We start from the raw sequence: 19,883 nt of genomic DNA, 5'->3' as shown, positions 1-19,883 counted from the left end.
CGCTAGGCTCGAGGGAAACCCTAAATTGGACAGAAGCTTCCATATCCGCTACGGGATATGAGGGATCCTCTATACACGCGGAGCGTGGAAAAAGACAGGTCTGGAGTCCTTCATCCTTGCTTAGAAGTCTTCCGCAAGTACAAGTACTGTGCTATCCCTGGTTTAACTCTTTCCATGGGTCCTCCCGAGAAGTGCTATATCCTAAAAAGTCTTTAATATACGGTTCTTGGCCTAACACGTGAATCTTTGACCTTACTCCACGTGGCTATCCCCGGCCCATATCATTTTGGCAGATAACAGGTTTATTAATTACTATTTAATAAAGAGTTGAGTGAGATCTTTCAGGCGAATCTTTGGAACTATGTTTGCCGAGTTACCCCTCTATATACCTAAAAAGAAATAATAATAAAGAGTTGTTTGTGTTAAATAATTTCTTGTTTATTTAATTTAATAAAACTTTAACTGAGGTAGATACCTTTTGCATGATGTTCCTCCCCTGCGATGGCTGGCCACCAACTGTGAAGGCTCTGTCACAAAGGGCGCTGGTGGCTACGGTGTTATGGGAAGAAGAGTCATGGGGTTTTGATGTTCGCTATTGCCGGCAGAATTGAGGATGATAACATCCTAAGGCTCAAGCATCTCGCAATTAAGAAGGTCGTCGTTCAGAAACGTTTCAATCAGGTAAAATTGCTTGGGTGTTGTGCAATTAAAGTGCAACACCTGCAACGAACGGTCGAGATTTCAGTCTCACTATTCACTTCTAAAACGTGTATTATGACAATTTTGAGAAACGGCGGTCAAGATCTGGAATCTCGGTCCAGATCTCGACCTCGACCCTTGGTGCAGGTGGTTCTGATTCCTGTCAGTCATTGAAATAGTAATGAGATTATGGCAAGTTGTGGGATTGGTAGGTGATGTCTGTGAGCTGTACCTATTGTTTCTTTATTGCTACTTCCGCCATTCATTGAGAGAACTTAATCTTTGTTCTGATTTTTTGGCACGTTACTTTCACATAGCGGAATGTTCCTCTAGAGGTTCTTCTCAGCCTTGTAAGAGATGATGCCAATGGCAATGACAAGTCCAAATCACCTTCCCATCATGGGAGAACAAGGTGCTCTCATATTTTACCACATAAATAGAGATGAGACCCAATACCAGCTCCCTTTGCAGAGAAAAAAACTCCTCTCTTTCAGTACAGGAAATCCTTCTGTTGCTATTTCTTGGCTCTAGGTTGTAGTGTTGTAGGGACGCATCTGACAGGCTTAACTTTCGGTTTAGAAACCTTTCAAGTTTGATTGTTTGATGTTAGTAAAACTTATTTCCTCCCTAGCGCCTCATTAATTTCTAGTGTAGAACTAATAAAGTTGGATGTATTAGGTGTGATTAATGTTGTGGGTTGAGAGAGTTTTTTTTTTTTTTTTTTTGGTAAAATGGGTTGAGAGAGTTTGGTTCCGTAGTAGGGTGTAATTATATTTTACATATTTTTCACTTTAATGTAAATAACCTTTTAGCAAAAAAATAAAAAAAAAAACCATAAATGAAAGACAACCTAGAAATTTTTCCTACCAAATACCATTCCAGAAGGAAAAGGAAAAAAAAAATGAGATAACCGTGAAAGAATAAAATAATGCATAATCCATCCCAAACTATGCCTACCTACAGTATCTAGCCACTCAGACAAAATAATAATAATAATAATAAATGCGCAAGACCATCAAGCCATTCACTTTGGGCGGTGGGATCGAAATTTGGGCCTGATGATCCTGCGCATTTAATGCGCAGGATCCAAGCTTTTTCGCTCCCCAAACACACCAAAAAAAAAACCCTCAATATCACAACAGTTTTAAATTACCTGAAATAATAGCATGCATCTTGCTAGGTCATTGCAAATCTGGGGGGTAAAAGCTCTTTTTTCTTTAAAGGAATTTCTAGGAGACTTAGACAAATGTATTTTATTTCTCCTATTGGGGGAAAAAATCGTTCTCACAGCAAATGTGATATATTGGTTGAACTATCTAGAAATTTATTCACTATACAAATTTACATTTTTCAGTCTTAAAAGAGAATGAAGTAGACCGGCCACATTTAATCAACTGTGCAATTCGAAAAAACAAACTTTGAGAAGCAGACAGTTGAACCAGTGGCACGGTTACTTGAGCTCCGGAATGAGAATTGTGGAGGAAATATGAAATTTTAGGATCCAAAAGGGGAAGCAGGGAGACCTCAAACTGCAGTGGAAGTTTCCTCTGTTAACTGGTTTTGAACGAACTCGAGCACTGATAATCTCTACACAAGCAAATATGAGAATGGTTGAGAAAAAGATTGAAGTGTATATAAACACCAAGTGAGGAGTTGAAGGAGATATTTCTACCCGTTGCTCAAGTGTAGCCTGATTAGAATCTAGTTTCAAGGACTTCAGACATTTTATGGCTTCTTCAAATTCATTTATAGCCGCATCCTCATTTCCAAGATTCCTGTCTACATCTGCAACTTTGGCGAGAGAAACAGCCACATCCAAAACCTGAACTCATAAAGATTATTTTACAACTAAAATTCAGAATCCATGTGTTGATGTGGGTGCACAGGACTACAGAGACAGGAGGATATGAAGTACTGAATCTAAGACCCAAAAAAAAAAAAAAGGACATCCTTAGATAAAAAGGAATTTAATCAGGAACACATACAAGAAGTTTCAAATCAATGATTGCCTAAACTTGATGGGATTAAAGAACAGATGTTATGCAAAACTATAGTACCTTATCTGTCATTATTGTTAATCTTGGATGATAAAATAATGTCAAGAATAGTAACAAATATCACCCCAGTAAATATATTTGACAATAAACTAAATTAACAGTGGGATTGCATAAAGTAGGCCAGGGATACTCTTTGCTGAACATATCACTCAGTATTGTTACTGAGTTGACTTGGTGCTTGATGGGCTCCAAGAGGAGCAATGCATTATTGAGAAAATCTTAATGTAAGGGTAACAAAAAACACAGTTGCAAATTGTAGCCATATGCTAATATGCTATCCATCCTCACCCTGTCACAGTTACCTATTTCTTAGGCCCAAAGAAATCTCCATGCTTAAAAATATACCACTTGAAACATCCCCAACAAGAGTAAAGAGGAAGAGGAAATAAGATGGTTGCATGGCAGTATGGCATTAGGTACCACTGCCTACTGTCATTGTGAATGAGGGAAAAAGCCTAGCATGCCTTGTCACTCAGGTGACACCTTAACCATGCTCTTGAAATCTGCTTTTAAAGTCTCCCTCCACCATGATCAAATGTCTTAAATGCACTCATTAATAACTTAAAACCATTTATTTAATACCCATTTATTCCTGAATGTACTATGTACTGGGGTTTTGAGTATGACTCGAATGATTGGTCAATCCATCGATCCATTTCAATTAGCTATATTAATATTAGTACACATCATGGCTGGTCTCAGTGAATTTGAGCTAGAACTGATCAATCACGCTTTCACTGGTCAAGGTAAGCCATGAGTTATTTCAGCAAGTATCAAGCAATCCTAATATACTCGGTTAAAATTGACTGGTTCATTGTCCATAACAGCGACCAACCCAAACCCTGATCCCAAACAAATCACAGTGGCTAGGCAATCTAGAAAAACCTTGCTCTTGTAGATGTGAAACCTCAGTCAAGTCTTTTGTCAAAAGGCTGGTAACTGAACATCCTTGACACTCGGTCAAACTCTGCTCTTATATAAAGGTTAGGATGAAAAAAATTTCTACCCCATAGAACTGCTCTAAAATCGTCATATAAAGCTATTGTAAAGCAGAGATTAATGTAGTAATTCCTCAATTATTTAGTTTATATTCACAGTAAAAGCCTCTAATTGCATGACTGAATTTCACAAATGGCAAAAGCTGAGGAATGCAGATCAGGATTGTTGGTAGCCATGAATTTGAGTCTATGATGCAATCACAATTCACAACTGCTCAATATAGTCATGTGAGCCCACAATTCACAACTGCTCAATATAGTCATGTGAGCCTAAGAACACTTGTACAGTGTACTATCTTCTTCTTCCTGTCTGGATCTCCATCACGTTCAGGTGCAATTTCTCCGTAGTTTTTCTTCTTGTAATCATTCTCATCTTAATCATCTAACATCTTCTTTCTTCTACTCTATACTGAATGCTGTCTCATCAATCTGCTAAAACATTTATTTCCACTTCTTGAATCTGGAATTCAGTTTAGATCATACTTGAACAATTTCTAAATGTACCTTATTTTCTCTATCTTGAAGTCAGCCTGAAATATTAGCCACCTGGAGATCATCCATTACACATAATCTGATTTTCAAAAGCTGCAGTATAATTGATGGGTCTGAGTAAGCTGTTTACTTTGATCAGTGCTAGGTTCTGCAATATTTTTTCTCTTATCATACATCTAATCTGAACATATTGTGCCTACTCCTTCTATACTAATCCTGGAACGATTCTAGATTAGTGCTTCTAAATTCTTTCTAGAACGCTAGTTTCTTTAAACTCAAAACTCAATAAAGTTTGTCAGATTTCAGACTGTACTTCTGTATGCTGTTTCTGAAGCATTGTCTTCTACTTCAGAATGGGAGATTTCCTATGTCCTCATGATACTCAAGCTCTTAATTCATTTTTTGGACTTTTATTTATGAAGTCACAAGAAGCCATTAAGGAAACTCACAGTCGAGTAGAAGGTGCTCACATTTTCTATTGCAAGCAAAAACGCATGATGGGTGCGACCTCAGCTGTGACCCTTACCATAGTGACTAATTCTTGTAGTACCACTTACATACTAATCTCTTTCCTAAACATCATGGGGTTGGCTAGAAGCAGATAAGGAGGAACCTTTTTTCTTTGGATTGGAGATGTAAACATTAATTTTGCCCCACTGATGATGTCACCACTAATGAAGAATCCATCAGAAAAATGAAACTATGTCCTGTTCCAACTAAGGAGGTTTGCAATATGAGGATCATGTTTTCAACTGTGCCCGAAGCTACATTAAATGTCAACCCAAATCCATTCAAACTTTCCTCAGCACTTATGTACGTCACTTTTATCCATAAATTCATCAAATATTTTAATCAAATCAAAGACTATTTCTTTTGGGATGAATAATCAATCACTCTGTTATTACCTAACATTTTTCATAGAAGCCTTTTGAAAACCTGTATCATTTAGATTTTCAATAATAAAATCATGTTGGATGGTATCACTATGGTTTTAATCACTCTTTCTTAGAAAAATAATAACAATAATAAAATTATAAAAAAAAAACCCTTAACTTTATCACAAGAGTTCCAGGAAAGAAGTATCCCAACAACAACATAAAACTTTCTACATTGCAAATGATTTTTGTAAAATAAGTCAGAAAACTTCAAATTCAAGGATTAATTTCTTTGGGAAAAATTTAGATGAAGTGCAACCAACAAAAAACATAAAGAAGTAAGTATCTAACCCATGTCATCCTGAACTAGTATAAATTTCATTCTACAGTATCACTTATAATACTATAGTTCAACAAGAAAAAGATTAACAGGTTGAGAAATGATACAAAGAGGTTGCTAACCTGTGATGGGACATCCAAGCGATCCTTGATAGCATTGCGACGAACATCCAGAGATCGACAATAATAAGATCTTGCATCTTGCAGATCTCCATCATAATATTTAAGGTCGCCAATTTTATTTAGGGAAACAGAGACAGTGTGAGTCACCTGAGGAGAAACATGTCAAAAAGAGCCAGTATTTCCATCATCATGGCTGAGCAACTTTTGCAAAAGATTCAAAACTGTTTTAAGACTTAAAACTACTAAGTGCAAAGTCAACATGCAACAACCTCCAAGTCATCCATTGGAAACTTTGAGAGAAAATCAACACTCTCTTCAAAATAAGTAGTTGCAGAAGCAGCATCTCCCACCGCTCGGCTGCAATGAAATTATGGAATCAGTTCAATGCCTAAATGCAATGAGTAACAATAACCATTAAATAAATATCAAAGAAACCACAAAAGAAATTTCTTCCTAAGAATGTGAGTTTCTTCCTATAATGTGTTTGTAGGGGCTAAAAAGCCTATCTTTACCATTGCATAGGTAATTCTACAAGCTTGACATGTGGATGTGTAACATGTGGTCATGTCATAACAATTTCTGATGTTATTACCAGGTAAATTCAAGAAAGATTCAAGAATCTGCACCATATCAGTCAGCATCAGTCATAAACTAGAGACTGTTTGATCTACTACTCTAGTAGACACCCAGCCAACATCTATAATTGGAATGTTCTACCACTGAAAAGCCTAATCAACCATGAAATTTGAGAGGTTGAACTTTTTTGAACTGGATGGTGCAACAGAACAGAAAGTCAGTCTCTTCTCATTTCCCATTTTATTCAATTATGTCAAAGGTCTAGCTGCATGCAAATAAATGTAACTCATGGTTGTCAAGGAGACCAGGTGACCAAAAGCATCGGATGGGGAGCTTGAGCGACAAGCATCAAAGGTGTGTATTAATGACTCCATGTAATTTTAAATAATTTTGCTTATATGCAAACACAAATGCAAACACAAATCCATATTAATACAATATGATATTACTATGCAGTAATAGCCATAAGTATATATATATATATATATATATAGATTACACATCAGATCATATTTACTAGTCGTATGATACAGGCAAATTCACCCCAGGGCAAAAAAAAAACACAAACATTCAAGAAACAAAAAACAAAAACAAAATTAACATAATCTCTGAATGTCAACAAGGACATGTTGTCACCTTGGGGGCACAATAACAAGCCTCGGCATTGCTTTGACAACTATTTAAAACTGCATGGCATAAATTAGTATAATTAAGGGAACTTATCATCAGACCACATAAACGTAAAGCATCATCAATCGACACAGTGGCAGAGCCACGTAGGGATTTGTGTGAAATACCACTATTTGGCCCCCTCCAAAAATTAAAATAAAATTTAAGATATAGAAGATGGGTACAAATGTCATTCTTAATCATAATCAAATGGTTATCATTAAACCCCTAGTTTTAAGGAATAAAGAGTTAAATTCTAATTAAAAACTAACTCACGATCCATGAATTTCTCCCTATATTCTCTCTCATATTTTCATTCCTATTTATTCTCTCATGAATCTCCTCTTTTATTCCTATTTCTTCTCTCTTTTTTTTCTCACACGTCTCACAATATTGGAGTAGTTAACAGACATTGGAATTTTTCAAAATCTTCTCCACAATTATCAGTATTCACTCTCTCTTCTCAAATTATTCCTCTCTCTCTCTCTCTCACATTCACGGTTTTTCTAGTATTCATTTCATAAAGTATAATTTTATTTTTTTATTTAGTTGTTCTTTCTTTCTCCTAAAATTTGATTCTACTAATAGCAATTTGAATCTCGTTAGAATTCAGCCATTGATTTTATCAGATCTAATCATAATCATTGATTTTTTTTTAATCCTTAAACTTTTTCCTAAAATTTCATTCCTATTAATGGCCACCAAAAAGTTGTTATTCTTCTTTCTATATGTGTAAATGATGCAGATAAATCATAGACTGAGAAAAGACGGCTTATTATTCATAATAACTTAAACTAGATTACACATTTATTGGACCCATATTCCAAAGGTTTTTCAGAATATACCAATTTAACAGGTATAATATAGGGAAGGAGCCAGAACTAAAAGATTACTCAAGAAGGTTTAGTTGAGAACTTTAGCCTCTTTTTTCTAAGTCAGATGTCCTCTAGGTCAAGTCCTATAATCATTAGTCAGCTGCGTCTAGTATTACTTTCTATGTTATGTTCTTCATTGTAGTTTGGGTAAGAGTTTCATATTCTACTCATTTTTACTATTCCTGATAGTAGCTTCAATTCAAAATCATTCTAAGATTTATAAAAAAGTTAAGTTATGAATACTATGGATGGATATAGCGTTCTATGACCTCAAACAGATTCATGAAACAGATCAGATCAATTTTTCTGATTATTCTATTTATGTAGATTTAATGGATACTGCTTTAGATTAAGTAGAGTGCTTGAAAGACTCCAACTGGGGCTTAGGTGAACTCCAAACCTGCATATCTGTTATCCCTACATATCTTCACATCGAAGACAAGAACAACAGTGAGATGCTCTCAATTATTATTTTATGTGGCTTCCTATTTCTAGTTTATTCCGTTCAATTGCAGGTTGGAAGTTTCTGCGATATTCTACTTGCTTTGGGCTCAGATTGCTGAAATTAAACACTGAGTTTCTGAATTTTCAGGTCCATAGTTTCAGTTCTAGTTCTGCTAACTAAAACCATGGTAGCACTAGGAATCCACTGAAACTACCTACTCTGTTATCAAAATCAGTTTAGATTCTGCAGGTCTGATCTACCACCAGGGTGGACCACCAACTGGACTTTGGAATATGCTGATTATCCTCTTCAAATTATATGTTACCTGCATACTCCAATTGAACTAGTCTTCTATTGGACTGTTTCTTATCTGAAGATTGGTGTAATAAAATTTTGGCACAGCTATGGCAAATACTGCAGGAGACAGAAACAATGATATCAGCATTCTACAGAACTCTACAACTGGATAATATGCGACTACTGTATCTCAAAATTTTTCTGTCCGAAATAGCAGAAACTGGGACTTCTAATGCTTCAAGAAATTCCCTAGAGAAGAACAAACAGCCTTAACATAAGCTGCTAATAACTCATTAAAGTGTTAGGAGGAGTTTCTTCAGATCACCAGCACAGAAGATTTCTCTAGAACATGCCATGAACAACAGCTGAAGCTAAGAACTATATTAGGAGGACATACGATTCAAAGAAGATAAATTAGAAGTCAAAGATTACATCACTGACTATGAAGGAATGCCTCTAAAGATTTGGATCACCTATTCTTCAACTGCCTCTTCCTTGGCATCTTGGAATGGTTTACGGGCCTAATGTTTGTCCTAGGAGGAGAAGAACCCTGCCCTTTGATAAAGAACGGATGCAGCTGACATATCTTCACTGGGAAAATTAGTTTTTGATGATGCCATCTTCCATATCTGGTCTAAGTGTAACCTCAGAAAGTGGAACTTTGAGACTAGATCCTTTCAACAGACTGATATTAAACCAAAGGTTTTGGAGTCTCCTGCTCGATGTGTGGATACACCTAGAAATAGGCTTATTGTAAATGCCAAGGAAATTACAGATGTAGATTGCAGAAGAGATACATATTAAGTATTTCTAGCATCCAAAGCCAAATCACACTTCCATGGAAAACTTAGATTTGCAGGACCTGTCCAACTGAACAACAAAGATGCAATTAAATTATTTAAACCTAGCACACAAAGAAAATATTACAATGAAGACATAAAGCAAAAGAAAAGAAAAGTAATACCAGCAGTCGCCCAGCATCCCAAGAACTGCACCTAACTGTGAACACAGCTCTGATGAGTTGCCCAATCTTTCTAACTGCTCTCTGATGTCCTCTGCACACATGTTGAGTCTTGATTTGGCGCTTTCTATATTCTGCCCCCTAAATGCCTAGAATGAATAGCAATGATTTAATTTGCATAGCCCAGAAGAAAGATTTAAAGAGGTTTTTCTCAAAAGACTAGAAATTAAATTAGCCAGTTACACATAATGTATAGTGGGAACCATGCTGTCAAGAAAGAGCAATTGATTTCAGAGATCATGCTTCCAGTGGAGTATATATTGGCCTGCTATTAGCTTTGACCAGTTGAGCTAGGACTACAATGTCAGACCGTTAATTACTAGCCTATGGTCAGCCGAAGTGATGAGTAAGTAAACTACACAAGTCACAATGTCATGAACCTGGAAAGCTACAATTTGAGTTAAAGATGCAAGATAGACTTGTAAACCAACTACTGTACAAAAACCATTCATATACTTCACTTCTATTGCCATCATAGGTAACACCAATCACTGAACACTTCAATATTTAATGTAAATATTCATAATGCCACTGCTGTATTAAAAAAAAATGAACCCAATGATGTAAACCCATTCAGATTCATCATAGGATCTTGTTTTTTTAATAAGAAGCTATATTTGTTACACCAACCGGATAAAAGCCAAACTCACCCTCATAGCTTGCTGAACCAAGAAAGCACCCCTCTCCAGAGACACATCCTCATATATCACAGTTCTATTCTGATTGCCTTCTTCTTTTGCATCTGTCTTCAACTGTGGCCTTTTGATTCTGGCGTGACCATCAATGAAGCGATCAACCATATCTTGAAGTTCCATGTCTGGCTCAATCTTCTCTATGTCAGCTCCGCAGAGTGGGCAGTCCTTAAAGCGTGATATACATGCTCTGTTTGAAACCAAAAAAATAGGAATATGTAAAAGCTTAATAGCAGAAATGTTGAGAAAAAGTACATGATCAAAACTAGACCAAAATAGTAGATTCGGCATCATACTGCTTACCTGCAATACTTATGAGAACAAGGAACACATTTAGTACTTTCAAAGAGAAGCGCTTGGCAAATAATGCAGCTGAGAGGGCCCAGCTTAAATGTTTGAGAATCGTATCCAAATGGGCACTTGGGAGACACAACAGAGGAATCACTAGATTCCTTCTTAGCCCCAGAATTCATCGGACAGACATCATCTGGGCGTGCGGCTTTACTGAACGGGCAGACAGAAGTCATCTTGAATGATAAGCTTCTGTTAAAGAATATTTCAGAACAGTTAGTTTTGACATTTTAAAGAAACGTTCAAAAACCTATGTAACTGTCAAGGCATAAAGAGAAAAAGAGAGAAGGGGGGGAGGGGTTTCAAACTCAGAGTAATGTTAGATATTATGGGGAAAATGTTTAGTTCAAACACTATAGCAAAATTCATACAGGACTAGGGTTGATCACCTCATCCCATATGCAGAGGGGGATGCTCTGTCCTTCATCCAGTTTTATTAAACTCTCAACATAGAAAGTTTAACCCAATATGATACAGACTGGAATCTTAATAGGGATTTCAATTAACAAATTAAGGGCAAAACCAGTGCCGAAGGCTTCCGTACAAGCAGAGTCCCCCCGGGCGGGGGAGGGGGTGCAATTTTCTTACGCAGCCTTATCCCAGCGATTTTCGCCGAGCGGCTGTTTTGATTAACAAATTAAAGTAATGAGAAATTTTAAGGGATAAACTATAAAGCCTGCATGTGGTTATTAGGATTTTTCCAAAGAAAAAAATCAATTAACAATAAATCAGATAGTTAATTGTTGCTTAGGCATCAAGGCACTGGGCCATTTAGCTGTATCCAAGAAACACAGGTACCTGGGTGGTGACATCTTGATTTCCTCATCACGAATTGGTAACAAAGTGACCATCTTATGCATTACAAAGTTTTATTTTTATTACTATTCTCTTTAACCTTACATGATGGCGACTAATATTCATTTTGTTTCATTTCCGTTGAATAGTACATTATGGTTCCTAAGAAGCCATTACACAGGATCACGCTTTTAAAAGGGCAATCAACCGGCCAGATTACCAAAACCCAAACCTTTAGTCGGAGCATTTGACTCTCTCGTGTTCATGAGTAGCTTAGAAAGCAGAACAATAGAACAGCAAGAGTCTAGCAACCTTCCTTGATTCTAGCTCTAACAAACTTCTATCCCTTGATTCCATTGCCGGCAAACCTTCCTCCTACCTTTCCAGTTCTGTCGAAGTATGCTTTCTTTTCTTTTCTTTCTGTTTTTCCTTTTCTTTTATATCTAATATTTGCACTCTTTTTCTTCTCCTTCTTGTGCTCTGTTTCTCAATCTTTTGGCCATAAATGGCTTGTTACTGCTCCCCAGTGGTGTGCCCACTTCTTTTTTTCTTTTTTCTTTCTTCTTCTTTGTTTTTTCTCCTTTTTTTTTTATTTTTAATATCCTTAATGCAGCTGGAAGTCTAGTTGCTCCCTCTTGACCTTCATAGTCTTGTTCCCTTCTCGGTTCTCACCCCTTCCCTCCTTATTTCTTCTATGTACAAAGAAATAACATTAGAACACGTTGTTCACCAAAGCAATACCTAGTGGCTGCCCTACTGCCAAGACACTTAAGAAGCACAGTTCAAAAACTTGCTGTATCTTGACCTCCTTGAGATGACATGACATGAGACACAAAAAAACACCCAATTTCAAATAGTTCAATAATCTAGACCTCTTTAGTAGGCAGTCACAAACTCAGCATATCACATTATTGGACTCAGGAGTGGAGACACAGAAGGCTGGCTAATAAGTTGTCTATGACTTTTGAATTGTTCAGTGTACTTGGTTTTGGCGTCTACGTGACATGCATCATGCGCACTTTACTAGATGTAGTGATTTCTAGAAGAAATTTCAACTATTAATGACTACAACAACAACAACAACAACAACAAGCTTTGTCCCAACTAAATGAGGTCAGCTACATGAATTCCTGCCCTCAAATTAGTTTTGTTTGAGGCCATGCTAGATACACGGCCTAAGCTATGCATATCTTTTCTCACCACTTCTCCTAAGGTTATCTTAGGTCTACGCCTAGTTCTTCTAGTTCCTTCAATTTGGATTATATCACGTCTCCGTACAAGGGCATTTATAGGCCTCCATTGAACGTGGTCATGCCACCCCAAACAACTTTCTCATAGCTTATCACTTATGGGAGCAACTCCTAGACCAACTCTAATATGATCATTCCTTATTTTATCCTTCTTAGTTTTGCCACTCATGCATCCTCATTTCTATTACACTAAGTTTATCTATATAATTCTTTTAACAGCCCAACACTCTACACCATACATCATAGCTGGTTGAAGGACAGTCGTATAGAATTTTCCTTTAAGCTTTAATGGAATGCGCCTATCACAAAAGACCCTGGATGCAGCTCTCAACTTCATCCACCCTGTTTTGATTATTTGGGAAACATCATCCTCTACATCACCTCTTTTGTTTATAATTGAACCAAGGTACCTAAAACAATCACTATGAAGAATCTCCTCATCGTCAAGTTTCACCACTTCATTGTCTACCCAATCATGACTAAAGTTACAAACTAGATATTATGGATTCGTTCTACTTAGTCTAAAGCCTCTTGAATCCAAAGTTATTCTCCATGATTCTAACTTTGTATTAATCCCTACCTGAGTCTCATCTATCAACACAATATCATTAGCAAAAAACATACACCAAGGAACCTCATCTTGAATGTCTTTGGTTAATTCATCCATTATAAGTGTGAATAGATATGGGCTTACAGTTGATCCTTGATGGAACCCAACTGTAATTAAAAATTCATTACTTTGTCCTCCCACTATTCTCACATTTGTCACTGAACCATCATACATATCTTTAACTATGTCCAACGTACTTACTTGCAACCTTCTTTTTCTCTAGTAGGAACTCTATCATAAGTTTTTTTTAGGTAAATAAATATCATATGAAGGTCTTTCCTACACTCTCTATACATTTCTGTAAGTCTCTAATTACGCAAATAGTCTCTGTCATAGATCTTCTCGGCACAAACCCAAATTGGCTCTCCATAATTAAGGTTAAGTGTTTCAAACAGGTTTCAATTGCTCTCTCCCATAATTTCATAGTATGGCTCATCAGTTTAATGCCTCTGTAGTTATTACAGCTTTGAATATCTCCTTTATTTGTGTAAATTGGAACCACTATGCTTCTTCTCCATTCATCTGGCATTCCTTGTACTCGTAATCTTATTAAACAACTTTTTTAACTAAGCTAGCCCATGGGTTCTAAGCTCTTCCCTATTTCCATTGGAATTTCATCAGGACCTTGTGTCTTTAACTGTTAATTGCATCTTAAAAGATCATGTGCAGCATACGCAATTTTACCTTCAAGCTGTGAGTTTACATCTAACCAAAGATGCAATTCCAATAAGTTATTTTTCTTAACTACATTAATATTGAAATAAGTTTGCTAACCCTAAGACAAGCTTCCCTCAATATATATATATATATATATATATATATAATGGTAAAAACCAACAAGACTTCGCGATCTCAACCTTCTCAATCTGTCAAGATGAAATTTGAACCTTGTTTGGAAGTCCATAAAATGCTGGTCAGCTTGCTGCCTTGAGAACTCTGTTATATCAAAGCCTATATCTAAAATAGATTCTATTCTGCAGTTTCTAACCTATTTGCTCTTTCTAGATTTATTTCCCTGCATATGCAAGTTTCTGTTCATCCTACCACTTGATATTTCGATCACATAATCATCCCCATACATAAGTTTTATCTTCATCGAGTTCACAGTTTATAACTTCGGTCAACTTTGAGTTTACATTATGTTTGTCTCACTTTAGGATCACTGTGGTTCTGTTTTATGTAGGTTTGCCAGGGTTTTCAGCCTGGCAAACCTCATCGTCAGTATTTCATATCAGAAAATCTAGTTCTTGGTTACTTTCAGCTAGTCCTAAAATCAGGTTCAAGGTATTAATATCTGAAGAACATTTAGATAAATAATTGATGACCCCTATTCGACACACCACCAAAAAAAAGCAGCATCATTCATCAGTAATGGAAAGAAAAAAAAATCACTGACATTTATAATTAGATTGCAACAACATTGCTTGAAGTATAATATGGTCAAAAGTAGAGAACAATTCTTTTCCTTTTTCCAAGAAAATATAATCCTGGTTATAAGTTACCATCAGAAATTGTGTCATTAGAAACAATGTCTGATACAAATACACCCAGGTAAGTAAACAAAACACTGAAGGATTGAGATACGTTAGAGAGACATAAAAAGACACATAATAATTTGAGCAACAACTAACATGACACAAAAAATTATAGCAATAAACGACACAACTATTTCTTTTATTCGTATCATCTCTCTCAACAACATCAGATCAGTATGAATCCAATCCACAAATTAGTCTAACGCATACCATCACAAATCATTTTTTAATATGCAGGATTGGGGCCAGAGAGAATTGAAATTTAACTGCAGGGATCAAATTCATATCAATTGCTATCACTTGCAATTTAGTTAGGACAAACCCTGAATATGCTTTCTCAGGGAGATGAGGTGGATCCATGACATTAGACGCCACACTAGGGACGAATTGAAGAGCTTAATCGGTCCCAGTATACTGGTCATTTTGAGCGAAACAAGACTACAGATTTTTCGATGTTACATACATCTACCATCGTAGTCAGATCGGTCAACACGATAGGATTCCCAAGCAAGCTATTAGAAAATTCCAGATTATATAAGCCAGTCCCACTCCCAACCCAATCCGCCATTGTCATGCAAGGGCTAATAAGAGAGGCAATTTGACATCTAACAAACATTTCGTCAGTTTGATTCGCTTCTAACCCAAATAGCACCCAAGATTCATTTCCACGAACAGAATTGGTAGTTTATCATCATTCTTTTTAATGAGAACACTATTTCATTTTTTGCTGGAAATTCAAAATTCATAATTCCAGGATTTTTACGAGAGAGCATACCTTGTATCAGAGAACAGTCGCCGAAGCTGGAACGAACAGAAGAAGTCGGAGAAATTGAGACCTGAATGTGGAAATTGAATAATTAAACACCAGAGATTGAAGAAATGGGAATTAGGGTTGGCTTTGTACGGAAGGCTAAGGTGAGTCTAAATAGTTGCAGCGATTGTGCAGCTTGTGTTCGTCAGTTAAACGCATGGAACTAATGGCTTCCCTTAGAATTTTGTCTTAATAGCTTCCTTATCCATCCATTTCTAGAAAGGTGGAAATTAATGCGTGAGGTTCCACAACTCGACCTTTCAAACCCAAAATCGTGCACGCGTGTGGATGAGCGCGTGTGTTTGCATGCATAGGTGTGTAAATGTGTGTGCGTGTGTGTTAGCATGTGTGTCTGCATGCATACATGTGTAAGGTGCGTGCACGCGCATGTGAATGTGTGAGACCTAACCTATAGTTACTTCTTACGACTCGCCACAAATTTATCCAGTGAACATTGGACATCTTTGTAACGAGACTTACTTGTGAGCAAGGTTTAAAGTATCCCACGATACTATACATATCCATATTTGACCCAACTGATACTATACATATCGATACGTCTCTCCATTGAATTACACTAAAATACATTAGTCAAAGCGATACAATACTCAATACATGACAATACGTCTCTTAAATTCACCTTACCGATACGCTATGCGATACCGATGCTTTAAACCTTGTTTGTGAGTTGTGATCTACTTTATTAAGGTTGAAAAGTGAGCCCCTCTTAAATATGTGGTCAACAAATGTGAAGGGAGCACACTCCTTTACTTGAGTAGAGGATTATGACTCTTGTGTAGGTGTTTGTCGCTTATGAGCATGTGTCTACACAAGTGAGTGTGTGAGAAAAACGTGTACTTGTCCTTGGGCTCACCACAAGTATGTTGTGAGTGTGTGTGACCGTGTGTATAGGTGTGTTGTATGTGTGTGAGCCCAAGTTTGTTTCATTTGGAAGAAAAGAACATGACCTTAGAGCTACCCAACCCCTATAGCCATATTATGGAATCCTCCAACACTATTTAGGGGTGTGAATAGATTGGATTCGGATCGAATAGTGGTAATATCATATCAGCATTCTATTATATTCGGATGAATTCAGATAATATCCTATCATTTTCGGACGGATGATAATCGGATAATTATTTTCTTAAGTAGATTATTTTAAATGGGCATCAATGTAAAATTGAATACAAGTTTTCTACTATTGGTTGACATCTTTACCATTTTATTTGTAAGGCAAGAATTGAAAATTTAAGAATTTAGCAACTTTGGTAGTTATTTTAGTAGAAAATATAGAAAAATAGTCATACATCTCAAGTAAAAAATTATAAAGATAAGAAAAATAAATCCAAATGAATAACTTAATTGGATAGATAATAATCGTTAAGAAATGGATATACTATATCCGCATCTTAGTAGTAATCGGACGGAATGCAAATACCGCTAGACGGATGCGATTACCACTAAAAGGATGCGAATGGGAATTCGGGAGCAGATTTCGATTATCCATTTACACCCCTAATGCCATATGTGCTTGAAAATCCACTACAACGTTGGCATTCTCTATAAACAAGGACAGACTTGCAAGTTTTTGTTTTTGTTTGTTGGAATAAATTTTTTATCATATTAGAAATATGTACATAAATCCCGAAATGTTATCTCTCCACCCTTGTGGCGTGTATTTCCGTCATTGGGGAGTGTCTATGTCCGCCTTCGTGGCATGTCGCTCTTTGGATATTTGTGATAAATGATACGTGTGTCGTATTCCTTGTTCTTAGTAGTTGTTGTGGTTGTTTCAACCAATATTCTAAGGGCTTTATTGGGCTAGGCCCATTCCTTAGCCAGGATTACCTTGTCTATTGCATGTATGACATTTAGTCAATTTTCATTATTTGGTTTAGATTGAACCTTGTGTTTTCATGCATTTATCTTTTGTATTTCTTTCTTTTCTTTGATATGTGTCTGTATTTCTTTTTAAGTTCATGAATGAAGTTTTTTCAGCTTCATACAAAAAAAAAAAAGTCCTGAAGTGTTGCATTGTACCAAATACCAAATCCAAGATTTACTAGGGAAAATATAGCCATATTAGTAATAGCAAGTCCCACCTAGAGAATATTAAGGTGAATTTCCATATTGGCAGCGGCTCGATCCATCATTGGTGGCCTCCGCCTGTGGGCAGTTAAGCGAAAGTTAAAGTAGCCCGAATACAGCCTATGAATGACATGGCCCAACACATTCCAGGACCAAATTGGACCAGTTATTGAATAAGTTGTAGAAAGCAACCTTTTTGGACTGATAGGTCCAACTAGGCCCATCGAGACTAAGGATGTCAATCGGTACGGTTTCGGTGTGGTACCAACTCTGAATACAGAAAACCATAACCGTATCGTACCGAATTTAAACGGTACGGTACGGTTTCGGTATTTACAAAAACGGTTCGGTATGGTTTCGGTATTAAATCGGTACGGGAAAACGGTTTAAACACGGTATCTAGTGCGATACAATTTTGTTATGAATGAACTTGTGCCATTTTTGTTATTAGTTCATTAAGATCCTAATGAAATTGTGATCAACCAATCATTATAATTTGAAATTAACATAGATAAAGCAAATAAATCAAGTAAATCTAAGAAGATAAGTGAATGATGAAACGAAAATTTGAAATAGGGAATTAGGGATAGGGAAAAGGTTAAGTGTTTTAATTGTAAAGTTATAATTTATATCTCTTAATTTGGTACGGTACCAAATCGGTACGGTTTAGGTAGGTACCGTACCGAATTTTGAACGGTACGGTACGGTGCGGTTTTGGACGGCACGGTTCGGTACGGTTAAACGGTTTCGGTACGCAATTGACACCCTTAATCGAGACTGCCCTGGAATGGCTCAACCAATTGACAACCTTAGGCCAACTGAGCATCAATTGCAACTAAACTTTAAGAGACCTTGCCAATGGTGGATTTGTAGAGCGGTTAAAAGCCCACCCTCTCACGGCGTAGTCTTGGGTTTGTACCCATCCGGTGATATTTATATTAGTAATATTCTTCCCAACCAGGTAACCCTATATATAAAATCTTCGACTTCAAAAAAAATAAATTTAAGAGAGCATAAAAATTGTGAATACAGGAAAAGTTTCGGGCCTCTTAGTAAATAACACTTTCTTGTTATGCTTAGAAATCGAACATGCAACGGAGCTCTGAGTGACCATTAACTATATAATGACTTCAACCGTTTTTTGACTTTTGTCTTTTCTTTTATTTGTTCTTTCACTTCGTTGATTTCCCTTGTAAAACTCTCTCTATCTCTAAAAATTTGGATCTCTAATAAGTTTCTTCGATCACAACGCAATGCCATCTTTTTTTCTCCCTCATTTGTAGTTTCTTATCATGTTTCGCTTTCAGAATTCCAGTCTTACCGCAGTTTTACATTTTTTTCCTGGCTTCTTAGGTGATAATCGTTAGTACTTCAAACCGTGGTGGAGTTCCGACTCGAAAATGGCGACCATGGAGAGCTTGATTGGTTTGGTTAACAGAATCCAACAAGCTTGCACGGTTTTGGGTGATCATGGAGGAGAAGGATCGCTTTGGGAAGCGCTTCCTTCCGTGGCTGTTGTGGGAGGCCAGGTTCACATCTATGCACGTTAACTTATTCTCATTCTTCTGGATTTCATGTTAAAAAATTTATTCTGAAATGTATTTTGATGGAAAATAAGAGTTCCGGTAAATCGTCCGTCTTGGAAAGCGTTGTGGGGAGAGATTTCCTTCCCCGAGGATCTGGTAAATCTTGATTATCTTTGTTTGTAAATTTGAAAAATATGATTCTTTTGGGTGGTAATATGCAATCTAATTCTACATTTCTATATTTTCCTTCCGCTGTGGAAATTGTTTAGGTATTGTGACGAGGAGGCCGCTGGTGCTACAGCTTCACAAGATAGAAGATGGGAAAGCGGAATATGCTGAGTTTCTTCATGCTCCAAGGAAGAAATTTTCTGACTTCGGTATGTTAGAATCAGATGGAATATTTTGTGTTCCAAGTTCTAACTTACTTTTTCTTCTTCTTCTTCTTCTTCTTTTTTCCTTTCCTTTTTTCTTATTAATGTCATTTCTTTCCTGGATTGTGAGGTGGTCTATATTAATTAAGTGTAGAACCTCAAGGTTTGGAATAATCAAATTAGTATTAGGGTTATTGGTGGTTGGAGCACAGGGTCGCCTACTGAAGACATTCCTGGGCCCTGTTATTGGTAATAGCAGCCTTGGAAAATTATCACAGAAGGTTTTCTAAAACCATTTTGCTATGGAATCTTTTGATTAAACTTGAGCTTAGATTGATAGATTACAATTGTCTACTATATGATAATCTTTTTCAATGGCTGAAAA

General features: G+C 36.6%; 2 protein-coding genes across 4 annotated transcripts in view; one reads left to right on the top strand and one right to left on the bottom strand.

Annotated features, from left to right (window-relative positions):
* Positions 1-2,000: 2,000 nt before the first annotated feature.
* LOC149012760 (zinc ion binding protein) lies at positions 2,001-15,735 on the bottom strand. 2 transcript variants are annotated; one of them, XM_089158156.1, is made up of 8 exons: positions 15,475-15,735; positions 10,462-10,698; positions 10,117-10,348; positions 9,410-9,555; positions 5,853-5,940; positions 5,584-5,730; positions 2,372-2,521; positions 2,001-2,286 (listed from the first exon to the last, which is right to left on the bottom strand). In XM_089158156.1, exons 2-8 carry the CDS (start codon positions 10,683-10,685, stop codon positions 2,224-2,226), a joined length of 1,050 nt encoding a protein of 349 aa, XP_089014282.1. In that variant the 5' UTR covers positions 10,686-10,698; positions 15,475-15,735; the 3' UTR covers positions 2,001-2,223. The 2 variants fall into 2 exon arrangements, with proteins under 2 accessions (XP_089014282.1, XP_089014281.1); XM_089158155.1 differs by having other exon boundaries at positions 10,462-10,701; positions 15,475-15,734.
* Positions 15,736-18,786: 3,051 nt separating this feature from the next.
* The window catches only part of LOC149012759 (phragmoplastin DRP1C-like), a 32,017-nt gene continuing 30,920 nt past the window's right edge, over positions 18,787-19,883 (top strand). For both annotated transcript variants that reach the window (XM_089158158.1, XM_089158157.1), the window contains exons 1-3: positions 18,787-19,130; positions 19,220-19,283; positions 19,397-19,504. In XM_089158158.1, the coding sequence (XP_089014284.1) occupies positions 19,002-19,130; positions 19,220-19,283; positions 19,397-19,504 (301 nt within the window). In that variant the 5' untranslated portion in view covers positions 18,787-19,001. The remainder of the gene's footprint in view (positions 19,131-19,219; positions 19,284-19,396; positions 19,505-19,883) is intronic.

Source organism: Hakea prostrata, chromosome 6, assembly GCF_041222555.1.
Source record: "Hakea prostrata isolate BN-2017 chromosome 6, UWA_Hpros_2, whole genome shotgun sequence".
Lineage (NCBI taxonomy): Eukaryota > Viridiplantae > Streptophyta > Magnoliopsida > Proteales > Proteaceae > Hakea > Hakea prostrata.
The sequence above is the reverse complement of the archived record's forward strand: the minus strand, read 5'-3'. Positions and strand labels throughout refer to the sequence as shown.